Here is a 17,634-nt window from a genome sequence, read left to right as displayed (position 1 = left end):
TTGGTCATATTCCAAGTGCTCATTTATCTTATTAGAATTCAGGTACAGCTATAAGAAATTCAGTTTTATGAGTATTATATCTGTGGAAGAATTAAAGGTTAAACTTATTATGTATATTTAACTATTGCTCTAACTAGAATGATCACCCTGACGAAGATAAAATTAAGTAGATGCATTATTGCATGAGTAATATTACAGGTTAGAATTTGGAGGATAAGATGCTATCAATTTAATTAACTTTCATTGAGAACTTACAATGTGCTGGAAACTGAGTATTGAAAGAATGAGAATAAGATTTAGTCCCAGACCTGGAGATTAATGGAGGAGATCATTTTGTAGAGGGAACTGTATCAGCTGCTGTATAAAAACTCACTGTATATAAGGGCAGTATTCTTTTATAAACTACTTTTTTCAAAGGTCACTATCTGTCATTGCTCAGGAGTCTAGATAGGCTAAGCAACTGAGGTCTCAGCTGTACTGAGTCATGAATGTGTGGTCACCTCAGGATTATGGAGACATCTCTGCTCATCTTGGGTGCTCGCATATGTTTGCCCATCTGTAGGTTGACTTAGGGTAGCGTCAGCTGGGGCACCTGCATCCTTCTCTGTCAGGCTAGCCTTAGTTGTTGGAGGACGGTGGGGTCCCAAGAGTGAGGGGAGGGGTGCACAGGCCTCCTGAGGCTTAGGCTCGGAACTCGCACATCATCATGTCTGTGCCAGTCTGTTCACCAGCTTGAGTTATCAGGCCATCCGAAATCAAGTGGTATAGAGGTAAATCCCACGTCCTGATGGAAGGACCTGCTAAGTCACATTGCGGAGGGCATCACTGGGAGGGAAGTAATTGGGCCATTTTGTGATTAGTGTTCCTACCCTAGGGACAGCGTTTTGTAAAAGGAACAAAGCCTGTCTAAGGGCTTATATAGTGACTGCTGCAATAGGAGCACAGGAAACTATAAGCCCTTTGAATTGAAGAAGCATACATTTCAGGACTGATAACAGTAGAAAATGAGGCTGGATTGAAGGAAAGAGGACCAGGTTGGAGAGGCTTATATTTGCATTTCTAGAAGCTTGGGTGTTACTCTTTGGATAGAGGGAGCCATCTAAGGTTTTAGGCAAACAGGAATGCCATTGTAAATTTCATTTTTTTCTGCAGGTTGCTCTGGCAGCAATGAATTCAAGGTGAGCAAAACATTGATGGAAGATTAGATGCTGTTGCAAAACTCTAGATTGTGGAAAGATTATGAAGGCCAAACTAAAGCAGTGGAAAGAATTCAAGTGTGGTAAACCTGATCGTGTTAATCATTCATTCAGACAAACTTCTTTGAGCCAGGTGCTGTGTTAGGTGTTTGAGAACCGTCAGTGAGAATTCCCTTTCTTTAATGTTGCAAAGGCTTCTTGGAGCTTTGGACTTCTGGAGCTCTTACACAAGTTACCCTTTCATCATCCATCCCACTGTTAGGCATGCAGATAAGTAGAGGGGAATAGTAATCCTGGCTTACATAGGGAAGAAATCGTGGCTAGTGATATGGTGATTTAAAATGTCTGTCTTGGCTATTTTTTCCTTCTAGTATACTTAGTTACCAGAGATTTTAGTGATATTGAAAGTTATTTTATTGGTTAATATAAAGAATAATGAATAGGAGCCTGAGTAAATTTTGTGACTTTCACACATCTATACCTGCCTCTAGTATAGTATGTGATTGTGAAAGTAATCCAAAGATTGATATATTAGTTTTTTAATTTACTGTATTTCATTTTAGCATATTCAGAACACTTTCCTGGGTTCAGAAATATTAAGTGGAAAAAGTGTATTTGTATGTGGAGAATAATTTTTTTATTGCATATGTCTGGGAGAATATGTGGGAGTAGAGACTAATTTACAGGAGAAATTTAGAAGAAATTTTTATAAGGATTTACCAATTTGCAATCGAAGATAATAACGTTTTAAAGTTAAGTTTTGCCTTTAAAAATCTTTAGAAATAAAGATATCTCTTTCAGAGAATATCATTAGCATTACTTGCTATTTTGTTGTTCTCAGTAAACTACTTAGAGTCAGTGTTCTTTTCCTGTCAAATCCCATTATGATGCATCTAATTACTCACAGAAACCCTATACAGTTGTTTTCTCAAGATTAAATGCAAATCCAGTGTGCTTTGTGGATTCCTGGAGATCTCTAATAATATCATAGCCCTGGATACGGTGACTTGGGAGGTAATTTATTGAAGTCTCTTCAGTGTTCCCTGCATTTAGAGATACAGTTACAAAGCATTGCCCAGAGAGTTTTTGGCTATTTTTCTTCTCAAAGTAGAGATTTCTGGACTTTTGAGCATTCTTAACAGAGGTTGATGAATAGCGGAGGGATAGAGATCTGCTGATTCCCACCCCCCACCCCCCGCCAAGTTAATGAAATTGATAACCTTCTTGAATTTTAATTAGAACCTAGAAGTTAAGATATATATATATATGCATGTACCTAATCGGTGTATAACTCTCTTCTTCTACCTAGATGATGACCCCTGAGAGCAGGGCCGTGCTGTGTCCCTGGTAACATAGGCTCTGGCTCATATCAGTACCTTGTGTATAGTGAATATTATGTGTTCGTTGTGGTTAATGGTTATTTAAGTATCATTCCTGTGGGTAAACCTCAGGAACTTTGTTTACCTACTCACCTTCCAGTTCATACCTTTTCCCTTTGGAGGCAGGGCACTGATTACCTTCGTGTTCCCTCCTGCCATGTGCTCCGTCAGGGAAGGGATTTTCCATAGCAGGATAAATCGTGGTTAACCTTAGCTGATCATGATAATTCTACTCTGATTTCCAGGGGTTCCATTAAGCATGGGTCTCTAAAGAACTGCTAGCCAGAGAGACCTTGAAGGAAGTCTAGTAGGTTTCTGGAAAAGAAAATTGCTTTGCTCTTATATAGAGAGATGGGAGAAGAAAAGTCTCTTTGTGCTTCTGAATGTGGTCTGCCTGGAACAGCAGTAGCCACCTTGGGGGATAATGAAATGGGCCTGTATAAGAGAAAAATCAACATACTGTCCTTAAAGAGGCAGAGTGGCAAGGTGGAAGAGGCAGGCATTTTTGAACGTGATCAGCCAGCCTTAGTATATTTCAGTCTCCTTTGGTTGAACCTGGCAGGTAGGCTAACGAAAACCTCTTTAATACTTGGCTGTTAAGAAGATAGAAAGTCTATATATTGAATAAATGGTCTAAAAGTCACAGATTAGAGTAACATGAGTTATCCATTTTCCACTCCTTCTCCCACCCCCACTGCCCACTTCCCTCCTTTCCTGTTCAGACATCCTGGCCCCAGCACAGAAGACTCTTGGATCTGGTCCTGATCAAATGGATGCAATTTTTAATCAGGCTTCATGGACTAATAGGCACTGGTGCAGGTGTCCACTGTTTCTATTTCAAAGACAACAGGAAGCGGAGACTGGTTGAGGAATCCTCCTTGATGGATGTTTTGCCAATTATAAACTTTGTGATAAGAGCTCAGGCCTCATTTCTCAGGGACACGTGAGTTTGGGGATGATTCCTCCCTCCCAAGGCTATTATTGACATTTTGGGTCAGAAGATTACTTATTGCACAGGGCTGTTTCGTGCATTATAGAATATTTATCAGTGTCCCTTACCTCTACCCACTAGATGCCCGTTGTGACAATCAAAAATGTCTCCAGAAATAGCCAAATATTTCTTGGGGGGTAAAAGTATCCCCCACTTGAGAGCCACTACGTTAGAGATAAAGGGTTGTATTTTGTAGGTGCGTTTGTCCTAAGACTCAGGTGAAAGAGAGGGGGGAAGTTCTAACTTCCATTGCCTTAACTGCTTCCTCATATGGTGAGAAAATACAATGAATTACTAAGTTTTTCAAACTGGTCTTTTCAACCATATGAAGAACCTTTAGATTTGAGATGTTTTGAGCTGACATATAGTTACTGCTTAAACTCCTTCAACCTTGAAAATCAGCAAACTAAAAAAGCAAAGTTAGGATTTAAAAACTAATGTAATACTATCTTCAAATGTTAAATAATCATATATTTAACAAACAGCCTCTGATATGATGATGATAACTGTCTTCGTGGTAAGGCTTCACTTTGCTAATAAATAAGCCAGGATTTCACACTCTGTTTGAACTTGGGAAAAGTCTACATGTAAAGACAGTTCAGATGTGAACTGAAATGTTGCCTGCATAAAATTCTGTGCATGGGGCAAGTTGATTGGTTCCAATTTTATTTTTAACAGCAAATGTTAAATAAAATATTACAGACCAGGGAGTACAGTAATTCCTTTTGTGAAAATGACAGAATTCTTAACATGCCTCTGATTTAAATGTTGCTGTCTATTTCACACACAAGCAAATGGAGGCTGTCTTTTCTTTTTGACATGCATAGCATGTGTCCTGTATATAGTAAATAATGTTTGAATGAGTGTTGCCAATTTATTGACTCCTTGAGTGAAGTCAGGTGAAGATTTAAAATAAACGCAAACAAGCATTAAAGCAACTTTAAAGCAGTAAAGATTCTACAGTTTGCATCAACTAAGTAATGTAGTGACTTGTGATAGCTGTGGTCATCCTTTGCTCTGCCCACTACTACCCTTCCGGTTACCAGGTATGTTAATTCAACCTTTAAAGTAACTTGATTTGTCTGTCTCTACATCCTTACTGCTATTTCAGGAGTCCCAGCCACTGTCTTCTTTTGCCTAAAAGAAGACACTCATCAATTTATTCTCCTCTTCCTCCAATCCATTTTCCACTTCAGGAAGCCAAAGTACACTTTTAAAAAAGTGAACATTTTGAAACACTTAAGTCACCTCCCCAGGTTGAAACCCTTCAGTGTGTTTCTCTGGTCCTTGGGACATAATCCAAAATCCTTAGTCTATGGTTCATGATCCTGAACCTCTGACTGCTGTTGGCCTTGCCTTCCCTCATCACCTTAACTTTTGCCTCTCGTTTTGCCAAACTCATGTTCCTTCAGATCCTTTAACTTGCTATGTTCCTTGCTATCTTAGGGTCTTGAAATTGCCGATTCCTCTGCCCGGAATCTTCTCAGTTCATACTTCGCTTGGATAATTCTGATGTATCTGTCCAGCCTCATCAGACTGACTATCACTTTCTTAGACAGCAATGCCCTGGGCCTCTCGCCTCGAATCAAAGTTTGGATCCCCTTTACATTTGTTCTTTCTTTTGATACTCTGTTTTCCTTTCAGAGCTCTTATCACAACTTGCAGTTACACATTTGTGTTTTTGTTTAAAATCTGACCTCACCAGATAATCTCCACAAAGTAGGTGTATGTGTCTTCTCTAACATATGACCCATACTTAGTACTTGCTCAGCACATAGTATAGGTTCTTGGTAGTGATTTTAGTGAATAAAGTTGAATTCACCTTGCAAGATGGCAATATATCAGACTAACAGTATAAGTTTATATTACATTACCCTCTTTAGGCCTGGGATAAGCATTTAATGTTGGAAGAGAGAGGGAATGATTTGTTCCTGCTTCCCATAGAATGGTATATTGGGTAGCACAGAACCATATCTGAGAACTGGTGACTGGGCAGGGATGTACACTCATACGTGAACGATTTCTCCTTTGCCTTATAGACAGGAAAACAATGAGCAAAAAGTGTTTAGGCAGATTTTCAGGCTATCCAGAAGTAGAAAAGAAACTTGAGGTATTTAAAAAAATTATTTTTTTTTTGCTTTAGAGTTTATTCAGATTGGTACATATCATGAGTCATTGCTGCCTAGTTTTTTGGCCAATAGGATTTCAGTATGCAGTGCACCAATATAAACTCTTGGATTGGCTTAACTACCTCTGATGTCACAATTTCCCCATTAGGAAGTCACAGTTTTCTTGAAATAACATTGTACCAATAACAAATCTTGTTATTCTGTTTCATTATGAGAAAGATAATCTACCAAAAATAAAAATGCTAGAAGGAGCAAGATAGAAGGCCTTTTCCATTTACGTGCTTTAATGATCTACTGCCAACACTTGAAGGTAGCTTCTTGACTTTCTTTTACAACGGATGGTTTTTTTTTTCTTCATGTTTGTCAGTTAATAGGCAAATGGAGGAATGAGCCTACTTAGAATTACTCCTTCAATTCATAGTTCTGTTTCATCTCGACTGTGGAGGCTTAGTATCTTTCTACTACTTAGCCTTCCTGACTCAAAAGGAAAAGCCATTTGGACAGCCCACCTGAATATAACGTTTCAGGTGGGAAATCAGAGTATATCAGAATTAGGAGAGAGTGGAGTATTTGGGAATCATTCTCCTCTGGAAAGGGTGTCTGGTGTGGTGGTACTTCCCGAAGGATGGAATCAGAACGCTTGTAATCCTATGACCAATTTCAGCAGGCCTGAGCGAGCAGACTCTTGGCTGGCCCTCATTGAAGGAGGAGGCTGTACTTTCACACACAAAATCAACGTGGCAGCAGAGAAGGGAGCAAATGGGGTGATCATCTATAACTATCCAGGTACGGGCAACAAAGTATTTCCCATGTCTCACCAGGGAACGGAAAATATAGTCGCAGTGATGATAGGCAACCTGAAAGGCATGGAACTTTTGCACTTGATTCAGAAAGGAGTCTGTGTGACGATCATCATTGAAGTGGGGAGAATGCACATGCCCTGGCTGAGCCATTATGTCATATCTCTGTTTACCTTTGCGGCTGCCACAGTGGCCTACCTGTTCCTGTACTGTGCCTGGAGACCTCGAGTGCCCAATTCTTCCACCAGGAGGCGAAGACAGATAAAGGCAGATGTGAAGAAAGCTATTGGACAGCTTCAACTGCAGGTGCTCAAAGAAGGGGATAAGGAACTAGATCCAGATGAAAACAGTTGTGTTGTTTGCTTTGACATATACAAGCCTCAAGATGTAGTACGTATTTTAGCTTGCAAACATTTTTTCCATAAGGCATGCGTCGACCCCTGGCTTTTAGCCCATAGGACATGCCCCATCTGCAAGTGTCACATTCTGAAAACTTAAGAAACCCAGAGAATCTCCTGAAGATGTAACTGAGTCTTACCAAAGGTTACAATGAAGATGAATTCTCTTTTAGCACTTTATGTAGAGAGAAAATTCAACTGCAGCTTGTCTACGCAAGTACTAAAGAGGGTGACATTTGTGTACTTTAAAAATAAAACTCCATATCATCTCCATCTATTTGAACTTGTTGTTTTTCTAGTGTTTTGTTATACATTTTTGCCTTTATCTAAATAAGGACGTTAATATACATTAAAAGCAATTTAGTCTTGATTTTGAAATTACAATGATTGTGACATTGATGCCACAGAGAGTTAGTCATAATATTTTAAAGTTTCTTTATACTCATTTTTATACTTTGCTTCCATATGTTTAATTTTTGATATCTAATAATACTTCTGTTCAGTAAACTTCATTATAGGTTTAGATCTTGATTTAATTTTCTGTGGTTAATTTTATTAATACCCAGAAAATCTGGTTGCCAAAGCTATTGACTGGGTGGGTAATGTGTTCCAAATAATTATTTTAGATGGTAGCACTTCTGGTTATGTATCTAAAAATATTTTAAATTACTATAGGCCTAATTTAGGGCAGCATTATAAAAAAAAAAATCACCTTTGTTTGCCAGAGCCCTTTAAATCCTAGCATAGTGAATCGGCTATGGTTGCAAATTTTCCTTCTAGAATTGACTCTAGTAAATGCTCCTCTTAAGATGGTGGTATGTCTCTATTTGGGACATTTTGATAATATAGACCTAGAGCAGAACTGCAGTTTTGTTCATTTGCCTTTCCAAATTGTATCTCTTGCCTTATTTTGCCTCTTCCTTTTTTCTGGTAGATAAACACCTGTATAACGATGAGAGGCCTGAAGATGTGGGTTTTGTTGTTTTGATGAAAATCTCTCTGGATAATATTCTAAAGCATTGATGTCCAACTCCAATGGTAATTTGTGAGTCAACCCACTGTGTGCCTCGCTGTCTTTTTTAAAGAGTGGGTGTGTGGAAATCAGATTAATGGTCTTTGGGAAAGAAAATCGACCACTGTGAGCCAGAGGTGTCACATCAATGTTCTTTTCTTTTAATGCCACTTTGTGTTGGGCCTTTAGGTACCATTTCTCCTTCCTCTTTTCTACTTTGAGCTGTCACGTTGTTGACTGATATTTCATAAGAATACACTAGCTCCCGTAGTCCTGGTGAGACCCAACCTAAAGTGTCTCTTAGTACCCTATGCATAGAGGTCAGAGACATTTATGTCCAAGGTCAAAATCCTTGGCTTTGGTTTCCTAGCTGGTGAATAAGAACCACTGAGAGATACCCCTGAGAAAGCGTATGGCAGTGCCAGTGGCTGCCCGTATTTGTTAGTTCACATGTCATTCTTTGGCTTTGAAGTCATATTGTGCCATTGGCCGAAGTGTAGCAGCATATAGGCAGAACTGACAGTGTATGCGGTGTCTTCCACCAACGATGTTTGTTGATTTTGGCAAACTTTTTGTTAAAAGCATCTATGACCTTTAACAATCACTGCTGTCAGTGGTTAAATTTAAGTGAGGACCTTGAAGTTTTTCTTTTTAAAATCTATAGCTACATTTTTGATCAAAGTAAATTGTGCTAAACTAATATTGCTGTATTTAATCTTCCCCTGTACCTGTCCTCCTCTTCCCTCAAAATATTGTGAGATTACTAACAGATGTCTCTGCAGACCCAAGGTCTGCAGAGAAATGAGATTAGGCTTTTTTGTCTTTACTGCTGTCATCCCTACGTATAATCAATGTAAGAGTGAGGGTAGTGAGGCTGAAGTAGTTTAACGGGATGCCCTGCTTTTAAAAGTTAAATCAAAACCAAACCTGTCCAACAAATTTCTGAGCAAGCTTTATTAAATAAATTCAGTTCAAAAATTTACATGATAGATAAATTTGCACTGTGACCAAATGTGAGTTAAAAACAGTGTTACTTGCCACTTTTATCCCATATCTGGTCATAGTGCTAATTTTTAATTATCATTCATGGTTTTGAAACTTGCCATTTTGATACAGATATTTACTTCACTGATTGTGAAGGAGAGTGTTAATCGTATGGTCTTTCTTGCATATGCTTTCAGGTTTTAAAATGCGTTGCATTATACAATTTTTAATATTCTTCAGTTTAACGTGATACCAGGTAACGTTACATGTAGTAGCTCAAGGATTGAATCCATCCTGTAACAACACTGAAATTACCCATAACAACATTTGAAACAGTCAAGCCAATAAATGTACAGCATGCTCTAAGCTCTTACCTAATTGGCCATGTCGTCTTTTATGTCATAATCATGCCACCCAACAGTAAGCAGTATGTAGAGTTACAGTAGTGAGACTGGGATTTTTTTTTTTTTCAATCTAAAGTTTTTCTCTTTCTCTCAAAAAAACATCTGAAACTCATAAGACATCTTTAAGAATTTCTTACAAAAACATGCTGGAAGACAGTGGAACTTGTTTTCACCCAGAAGGTTTTTTTCACTTTAATATTTTATGTTGATTGTCAGCAGATGTGGAAGCCACATCTTTTTGTTGGGTTGGTCCTTCAGGCAGTAAGAGAGAGATGCATCTACTCAAGATTGGCACTCGGAGAAACAATACTGCCTCTTCCTGGCTCATGAAATTCAGTTTCCTTTGGCTGCTTAGCCAGTACTGTTGCAGAGCCAGAGCTGTTTGGACTGCATACACGAACATATCATTTCACGTTGGGAATCGCATGTTGTCAGAGTTGGGGGAGACTGGAGTGTTTGGAAGAAGCTCTGCTCTCAAGAGAGTGGCGGGAGTTATCGTGCCTCCAGAGGGAAAAACGCAAAACGCGTGTAACCCCGGTACCAGTTTCAGCACATCGAAGAACTCGGAGACGTGGCTCGCACTTGTTGAACGGGGAGGCTGTACCTTCACACAGAAGATCAAGGTGGCCGTGGAGAAGGGAGCCAGCGGAGTGATCATCTATAACTTCCCAGGAACTGGCAATCAGGTTTTTCCCATGTCTCATCAGGCGTTTAAAGGCATCGTCGTGGTGATGATTGGTAACTTGAAAGGCATGGAGATTTTGCATTTAATTCAGAAGGGAGTTCACGTTACAGTCATGATTGAGGTGGGAAGAAAACACATCATCTGGATGAATCACTATTTTGTCTCTTTTGTGATCGTCACAACCGCTCCGCTAGCGTATTTCATCTTTTATCATATTCAAAGACTTTGGGTAGCAAGGATTCAGAACAGGAGATGGCAGCGGTTAACAAGTGATCTCAAGAAAGCATGTGGCCAGCTTCAACTTCGGGTACTTAAAGAGGGGGACAAGGAAGTAAGTCCAAATGGAGATAGCTGTGTAGTTTGCTTTGAACTCTATAAGCCTAATGATACAGTCCGTATTCTGACTTGTAAACATTTTTTCCACAAGAACTGCATTGACCCCTGGATTCTAGCCCATGGGACATGCCCCATGTGCAAATGTGACATTCTTAAAGCTTTGGGGATTCAGGTGGATGTTGAAGATGGAACAGAATCTTTGCAAGTTCTAATGTTGAATGAATTGCCTGGTGTCCTGTCACCTCGTGAAGAGGGCACAAATAATGAACTTCCTCCTGCGGGAAGGTCAAATAAAGGGACACACGTGGAGGAGTGTCCTACTTCTCAGAACGATGGCCCGTCTAATTCAGTAGCAGCAGACGTTCATTGTCCACCTTGACAGCATGCCCTTTGAGGAAGTGGATTAAACCTGTCTGTGAAATCAGGTCCTAAGTACAAACAAGCAGTTTGTCTGAAGTGTGGTTTCTGTATCTTTTTTTTTTGTTACTTCGGTAGTTTTCTACATGCTTTGTCCAGTCTCAGAGACAGAAAAAAAGTACTAGCAGGATTTTTTTCCCCCGTTTTTCACCTTTGCTAAATGTAACTTTTTGTCAGTGTGTGTTACTCCTGTGAGTATATATGTTTATTTCTGTATGCACATGACCAAGGACGAACTTTGCTTTTTATTTTTTTGGCCACAACATGCAGCTTATGGGATGTTAGCTCCCCGACCAGGGATCAAACCCAGGCCCCCCGCAGTGAAAGGTGCCGGGTCTTAACCTCTGGACCGTCAGGGAATTCCCAACCAAGGACAAACTTTATTCCCTAAATTTTTGTGTGTGTGTATATATATATATACACACATATATATATGTATATTGGGCTTTATTTTGGTAAGAAAATTAACATATTTACACATTCTTTATATTACAGAAACTATCGATGAAGTTTGAAAAACATAAATTACCTTTTATTTACTAGGAAGAATAAAATTTATCTTTTGATATTTATAGTACAGTATACTAATTTTGAGGTCATTGTGCTGTGTTTTCTTCATTCTTGGCATGAAAATTTTGTTGTATAGAATTTTAGTATTTTGACAGATCTTTTCAGCCAGGAGTACATCTTATGTGATCTGCGTATATATAATGATAGAAATTTTAATAAAATACTAGCACTCCTTAAGTGAATAGGAGCGATTTCAGTGCCCAGTATTGCTTATCATAATTGTTACATGTTCATAATGTATAGAAAGACTTAAGTGAAGAACTCCTATATTTAGTAATTGTGTATTTATTTCCCATGTGTCCCACCCTACTCCCTAGCAATTAAATAAGGCACTTGAACTACGTCATATTATTTTGTAGATAAGTACCACAATGTAGAAGTTATTATGACATATTGGGATTGTTTGTTTTGTTCACTGTATTCTCAGGATGCAGTGCAGTGCCGGACCCTCAAATATTTGAGTAAACGAATAATTATTATCTTTTAAATAATGTAACTATTATGTGTTAATCTGAAAAACTGGACAGTTTTATCCCGGTCATACAAAATAATGGGAACATAATCCTGAAAAGTTTCATCGCAAATTGCTTTGGAAAATATAGAAAATTACAGTTTTTAGCCCCGAACTCAGTATTACAATTTAGCATGTGTAATTTTAACAAAGGGCTTTGAACTCTCCGGGGCTGACACAAGGATTTGATTTCTTGTGCAACCCTAGAGAGAGCTTTATTAAGAGGAATTTCGTGAGTTGCTCGGTGCTAACAATACTGGAATCCAGAGACTGGCAGGAGGGCAGTAGTTGATTCTAACTGCAGTGCCAGAGAAGACTGTTTAAAGGAGGAAAGACATTCCTCGAAGGCCAGGGAGAACTGAGACACAGCACAAACTAGGCAGACAGCCAGATGGGGGTGATGCCTTGCTTGGTAGATACAGGTTTTTTTTTTTATATCCAGCCGTGAAGAGGTGTCTTAAGAGCTGCTCTTTGAAGGACTTGCATAGCACCAAGGCTGCTAAAGGATTTAGCAGGAACACTGTTTCATGTGTCTTTCTGAGTTTATCTTCAGAGTAGAGTCCTTTCCTGAAGGTCCACAGATCACACTGAAGAGACAGGACACGGAGGACCCCATGGGAGCCACATCTGGTAGGATTTCCAAGCCAGAATAAGCTGTCATTCTCAGACTGGCCACTGTTGGCATCTCTGCCATGAGGGGCTGGCAGCTTATAGGGGTGGCTAGACTGACTTTCTCCGGTTACCTGCTGCAATCATTGGAGCAATGGAAATGAATGCATCTGGTAATGCTGGCAGCCCCTAAGCCCAGGGTTCTCAGGTTATTATAGTTCTGTGTACTTTCAGCAGGTTCATGTGGGATACGTGTTCCATGATAGACCCAACACTTGAGGAATTTATTTGCTCTTCACACTGACACCAACATTGTTCTTTCCATCCTTCCTCTGCACTCTCGTTGCTTTCTCCTTTTCTTTCCCTCCTTTTCTTCCACTTTGTTCATCATTGTCAATCTTAGACCTGACTTAACCCTCATGTGTAAGAAATTCGCATGTAATGTCTTTTGTTAATGTGAACATCAAACATTTAACACAGTGTGCTTGTGGTCTTGATTTGAGAATTTTCAACAGATGTTCTTTAAAGGATAGTTAGAATCTGTGTTTGAAATGGGGAAGGAAAGCTCACATCAGTGAACTTGGGAACTGTCATTGCCGAGTGCCTACCAGGTAGCAGGCAGTGGACTAAATTCATTCCATAGCTGTTTCTTATGTCAGAACAAAACAGCAGTTTTAATCCTTGTCTTTAGAATGCTGTAAACAGATCAATAAACCACTTTCACTCTGGGTTTAATAACTAGAACCTGGAAATAGCACTGCTATGTCAAATGTTAGGTATTATTCATTGTAATAGATTTTTACCTATTTTGTGGGCTACACCATTTTCTCTTGTACCTAGCGACGCAAATGTATTTTGCCATAATGGCATGGGGCTATAATATGAATTATTTTGCCCCCAATACCAGTGTCATAATGGATTTCCCTTGCATTTCTCCTTTGTATATATTTTTGCATTTCTCTGGTAATTGATTCCCCCTACTCACCTCGCTAGGTAGGGGTTTGATACTCCTTATAAAAATTAAACTTTTTTCCTTATAACTGGGATAAATTGGATTTACTATCTACTGAAGTGAAAATGATTCTAAAGCACTTGACCACTGATTGGGCGATGCCATAGGTGAAGTTAGCTGTATAGTTCCTCGTATTATATGACACTACACTGATCGTATTCCTGTCTCTTGCTATAGAATTGTTATAATGCAGTTGTCCTGTAGAGATGTTGGTCAGCCATAATATTTACAATAATGTATTTCAAAGGATTTAGTGAGGCAGGATCTGGCATTTCTGATGGTATTTAAGCTTAGTATATACAGTTAAAGTGTTTTCTCCTTCTGCAAAACTCACTGGTTTTTGAAGCAGCGTGCGGGAATCAAGTGGGAGAAAGGATCAGAATTTGAAGATGCATTGAAGTACAGAGGAAGCCTTCACACGTTGAAACTGCGAAGGAGTCCATTTAATGGCAACTCCATGTTCCCGCTCCATCATTTACTGTGAGCACTGGGGTTTTTTGGGGTTTTTTTAGAATTTATTTGGTTTTGTACTTCATTTTTAAAAATGTTTAGTGCTTAGTAATGAAAAATAAGGATTATTACAATTACTGATACAGAAATATCTTAAGATACATACCTGGTTTTCTAAACTGTAAGAACTTTTTTTGGGGTGGGTGGGTAATGTACTTTAAGTTGGAGAGATGATCTGGTCCCTGGGCACAGGTGTTAGAGTTATTCCATCACAATCTCTCCAAAAAACGTCCCTTTTTTTAATAACTACACCACAGCTTATAACACCTCTCCCTGCAACTATGCTGTCATCTTCGTCAGACCTCCAAGATATATGTTCTTTGACTTCAGCTGCTGATAGGAATTTTCCTCATCACTGTTGATAAGCAGGGTAACCCTGATTTGGAAACTTCCCTACATCTGTAACATTCGTTGCTGCCACAGAAGTTCTGTCGTCTTTGAACACCTCCCAACTTACGGCGCCTTTTTCAGAATTCCTTCTCTGAATTCACTTGACCTCATTTCCACCACTTGCTCTTTGTTCTCATTCCAAGCCTAGTTTCCCTTAACCATCCTTTCCAAGCCCATCTCATCTTCTCCAACTTCAGCCTACAGCCAGTTGTAAGCCATTTTAGTCCTACTCTATCTACGAAGTGCTACTGAATTCCTTGACTTCCAGACTTTTTTTCTGCAGTACCATTTGCCTACCCTGAGTCATCTCTACTGATTTCCACCAGATCTTTACTTCTATTTAAGAATCCTTTATTAATCTCAACTCTTTTTTATATTCCCCATAGAGCAGTACTTCTCAGCGTTGGCTGCATGTCAGAATCACCTGAAGGGCTTTGAAAATGCTCAGTGCCCTTGCTGCACCCAAGACCTCTGGGGTGGGGCCCAGGTACCTGGTATCCAGGTGTTTCCAACGTGCAGACAGGATTGAGAACCACTGCCATAGGGCTCTTCCAAAGAGTCTTTACATTAGTCAAGTTCTATCCTCTGATTCCTTCAGCTTTACTGGTTTTCACTTTCCTGAAAAATATAGGTAAAAATCTAAATATCAAGTTATAAAGGGTTACATTTCATGGAGAGGAATTGTTAAATGCTTCTGGGAGTATGAAGGAGTGGATTTCAACTGGAAAGGCAAGGAACGCTTAAATAAGAAAATAACATTTGAAATGGAGCTACTGGATTGGGACAGAGGGCATGCTCATGGAGGGAACAGTGAATAACAGTGTTTTTTAAAGAAGTTTTGAGTGTCATGCAGAATTTTGGTTTAGGAAAATGAAGACCGGGAATTTTGCGGGTAGTTGCAATAATCCAGGAGTTGATAAGATGAAAATATGAACGAAAACAGTGACGGGTGAATTGGGTGAGATGAATAGAAGGTGGGTCATGTCCAGGGTAATGTTCTTTGATCTCATTTTCTGATAGGAATTTTCTACTTCATTTCTTACTGACCACAGTCACAGTGGTTTGAAAACTTGCCTGTACCTGTAGCTTTCATCTTCAGTTTAGCAACACATAGTGGATACAGAAGAGAGGGGTATGGGTCAGAAGGAGTTGAGAAAAAGAGTCAAGGATGACTCCTTGGTTTCTGAACAGGGCCAGTAGGAGGTGATGGTGTCATTGGTTGAGGTAGAAAATACAGTTAGATGAAGCAAGTTTAGGGTGGAAGGGGAGTTCCAATTTTTAGTATGCTGAATTTGAGGAACCCAAAGAACTTATAGGTGCTGTTCATTACACAGCTGAAAGTATAAGTCTGTGCTAACTAAATGAGATACTTGGAACAGTATAGCAAAAGGCAGTACGTAGTTGTTGTAATTTATTAACAAGAATTCACATTAATTGTAATTTACTATTATGTGAAATTTAATGTTACTATTTTGGACCCGTATCTCCAGTTACAAAGTTGTGTGACTTTTTCTCTCAAATGTGTAGCAGCCTGAGTGAAGCTGATGGTTGTGAAGGTGGCAATGAGGTGGCTGTGAAAAATAACAGCTGCAGTATACCTGGTATATGCACTTAAGAGCTGCAGTATACCTGGTATATGCACTTAAGAGCTGCAGTATACCTGGTATATGCACTTAGCAGTAGAAAGCCACTTAGTCCTAACAGCAACTCTGAGGTAGATGTTATTAGTACCCCCATTCTTTAGATGAGGAAACTGAGACCCAGCCAGGCTAAGTAACTTGCCCAAAGTTAAACAGCCAGTATGTGGCAAAGCCTGTATTTGAACTTGGTCTGGTTCCACAGCTCCTGGTCTTAACCACTACACTGCAGGTAGCTTGGAAAGCTATTTTTTAAGTAAAGGAGAAAGTGTTCAGGTAAGTCTCATGTTGAGGACTTCAAGGATGAGGCCTTGGAAGAAAAATCCCAGCTAGAGGTGTTGAAAGTGCTAGCAGCAGGATGGTTAAAGCAGTAACTCCTGAGATCTCAAAATAAATAATTAGGAAAGAGGAGTGTGGGCAGGGGAGGGTGTGGGTAGGGTGTGTCTGAGTGAGGGAAGAAGGACAGTCAAGCTCTAGGAAAGGATACTTCCATTTAGGAGGTACTGATTCTGGAATTGGTAATTCTCTTGTGTAAAAACTTCAGTCAGAGGGGTTCTGTAGAGCCTTCCTTTCCTCTGAAGTTGGAAAGGGGCAAAAAGTAATTTTTATAATTCTCTTAATATAGCAGTTTGTTTTAAAAGTTCAGGCCTAGGAAGCACAGTTGCCTATTGAAAAGAACACCAAGCCTTTATGTCAGATGGCTTGCACATTCATATCCTTGCCCCAGGGCAGAGCATCTCGGAACAGTGGTCCTCAGACCGGCAGCATCAGCATCGCCTGGACTTGTTGGAACTGCACATTCTTAGACCCCACTGCAGACCTGTGGACTCAGGAACCCTGGAGGACCCAAGAGTCTGTTTTAACAGGTCTTCTAGCTGATTCTGATGGATCTTCCAGTTTAAGAACCTCTTCTGTCGCAGAGGGTCACTTCATTTTCACAGAAGGATGCATCATACGGTTGTAATCAGAAATAGCGTAAATGAAAATAAGTGTGAATTTTAAAGCATGACACAAATCATAGTTGCTGTTAAGTTTTCTAGAGACACATTTAGGCATATTTCAGGTATCCAGCTGCTCTGATTTATGCATGGCTTGTGCATTAATGCTTGCTCCTTTTCTCTCCCGGTTCTGGTTTCTCTGCCACCACTATCTCATTGCCAAGGGAGTTGTGAGGAGATGAATAGATTTTAGATGGTTTATGAATTTCAAAGCATAAGGATACAAAAAAACCTGAGAAGCAGAAACAGCTTAGGGCAATCCATGCACTGGACCGAGCAGTCCGCGCTGGAAAAGGATAGTGTTTAATACCACCTGTTCACTAAAGGTCTGAAAATAACTGAACATACCAAGATGGGGGGCTGTAGATGAAATTCAAAAAAAGAATCATGTAGGGGCTTCCCTGGTGGCGCAGCGGTTGAGAGTCCACCTGCTGATGCAGGGGACACGGGTTCGTGCCCCCGCCCGGGAAGATCCCACATGCCGCAGAGCAGCTGGGCGCGTGAGCCATGGCCGCTGAGCCTGCGCGTCTGGAGCCTGTGCTCCGCAACGGGAGAGGCCACAACAGTGAGAGGCCCGCGTACCGCAGAAAAAAAAAAAAAAAAAGTAAATTCCTCGGTTTGGATCCGTAAAACCAGCTTCACAAACACTGGAGGGAGACTCAGTTT

General features: G+C 39.9%; 3 protein-coding genes across 16 annotated transcripts in view; all 3 read left to right on the top strand.

Annotated features, from left to right (window-relative positions):
• The window catches only part of CADPS2 (calcium dependent secretion activator 2), a 499,759-nt gene that overhangs the window by 131,775 nt on the left and 350,350 nt on the right, over nucleotides 1-17,634 (top strand). The window lies entirely within an intron of this gene.
• On the top strand, nucleotides 6,082-7,176 carry RNF148 (ring finger protein 148). The gene has a single exon (XM_029233036.1). The coding sequence runs from the start codon at nucleotides 6,082-6,084 to the stop codon at nucleotides 6,991-6,993; it is 912 nt and encodes a 303-aa protein (XP_029088869.1). The 3' UTR covers nucleotides 6,994-7,176.
• RNF133 (ring finger protein 133) lies at nucleotides 9,566-10,693 on the top strand. The gene has a single exon (XM_029233034.1). It carries the CDS (start codon nucleotides 9,566-9,568, stop codon nucleotides 10,691-10,693), a length of 1,128 nt encoding a protein of 375 aa, XP_029088867.1.

This window comes from Monodon monoceros, unplaced genomic scaffold (assembly GCF_005190385.1).
Source record: "Monodon monoceros isolate NGI ecotype Baffin Bay Population unplaced genomic scaffold, NGI_Narwhal_1 Super_Scaffold_2, whole genome shotgun sequence".
NCBI lineage: Eukaryota > Metazoa > Chordata > Mammalia > Artiodactyla > Monodontidae > Monodon > Monodon monoceros.
This window is presented reverse-complemented; position numbering and strand designations above follow the sequence as displayed.

Bases quoted from the DNA above. Each gene is read 5' to 3' on its own strand.
- RNF133 (XM_029233034.1), top strand. From the start codon at position 9,566: ATGCATCTACTCAAGATTGGCACTCGGAGAAACAATACTGCCTCTTCC.
- RNF148 (XM_029233036.1), top strand. From the start codon at position 6,082: ATGAGCCTACTTAGAATTACTCCTTCAATTCATAGTTCTGTTTCATCT.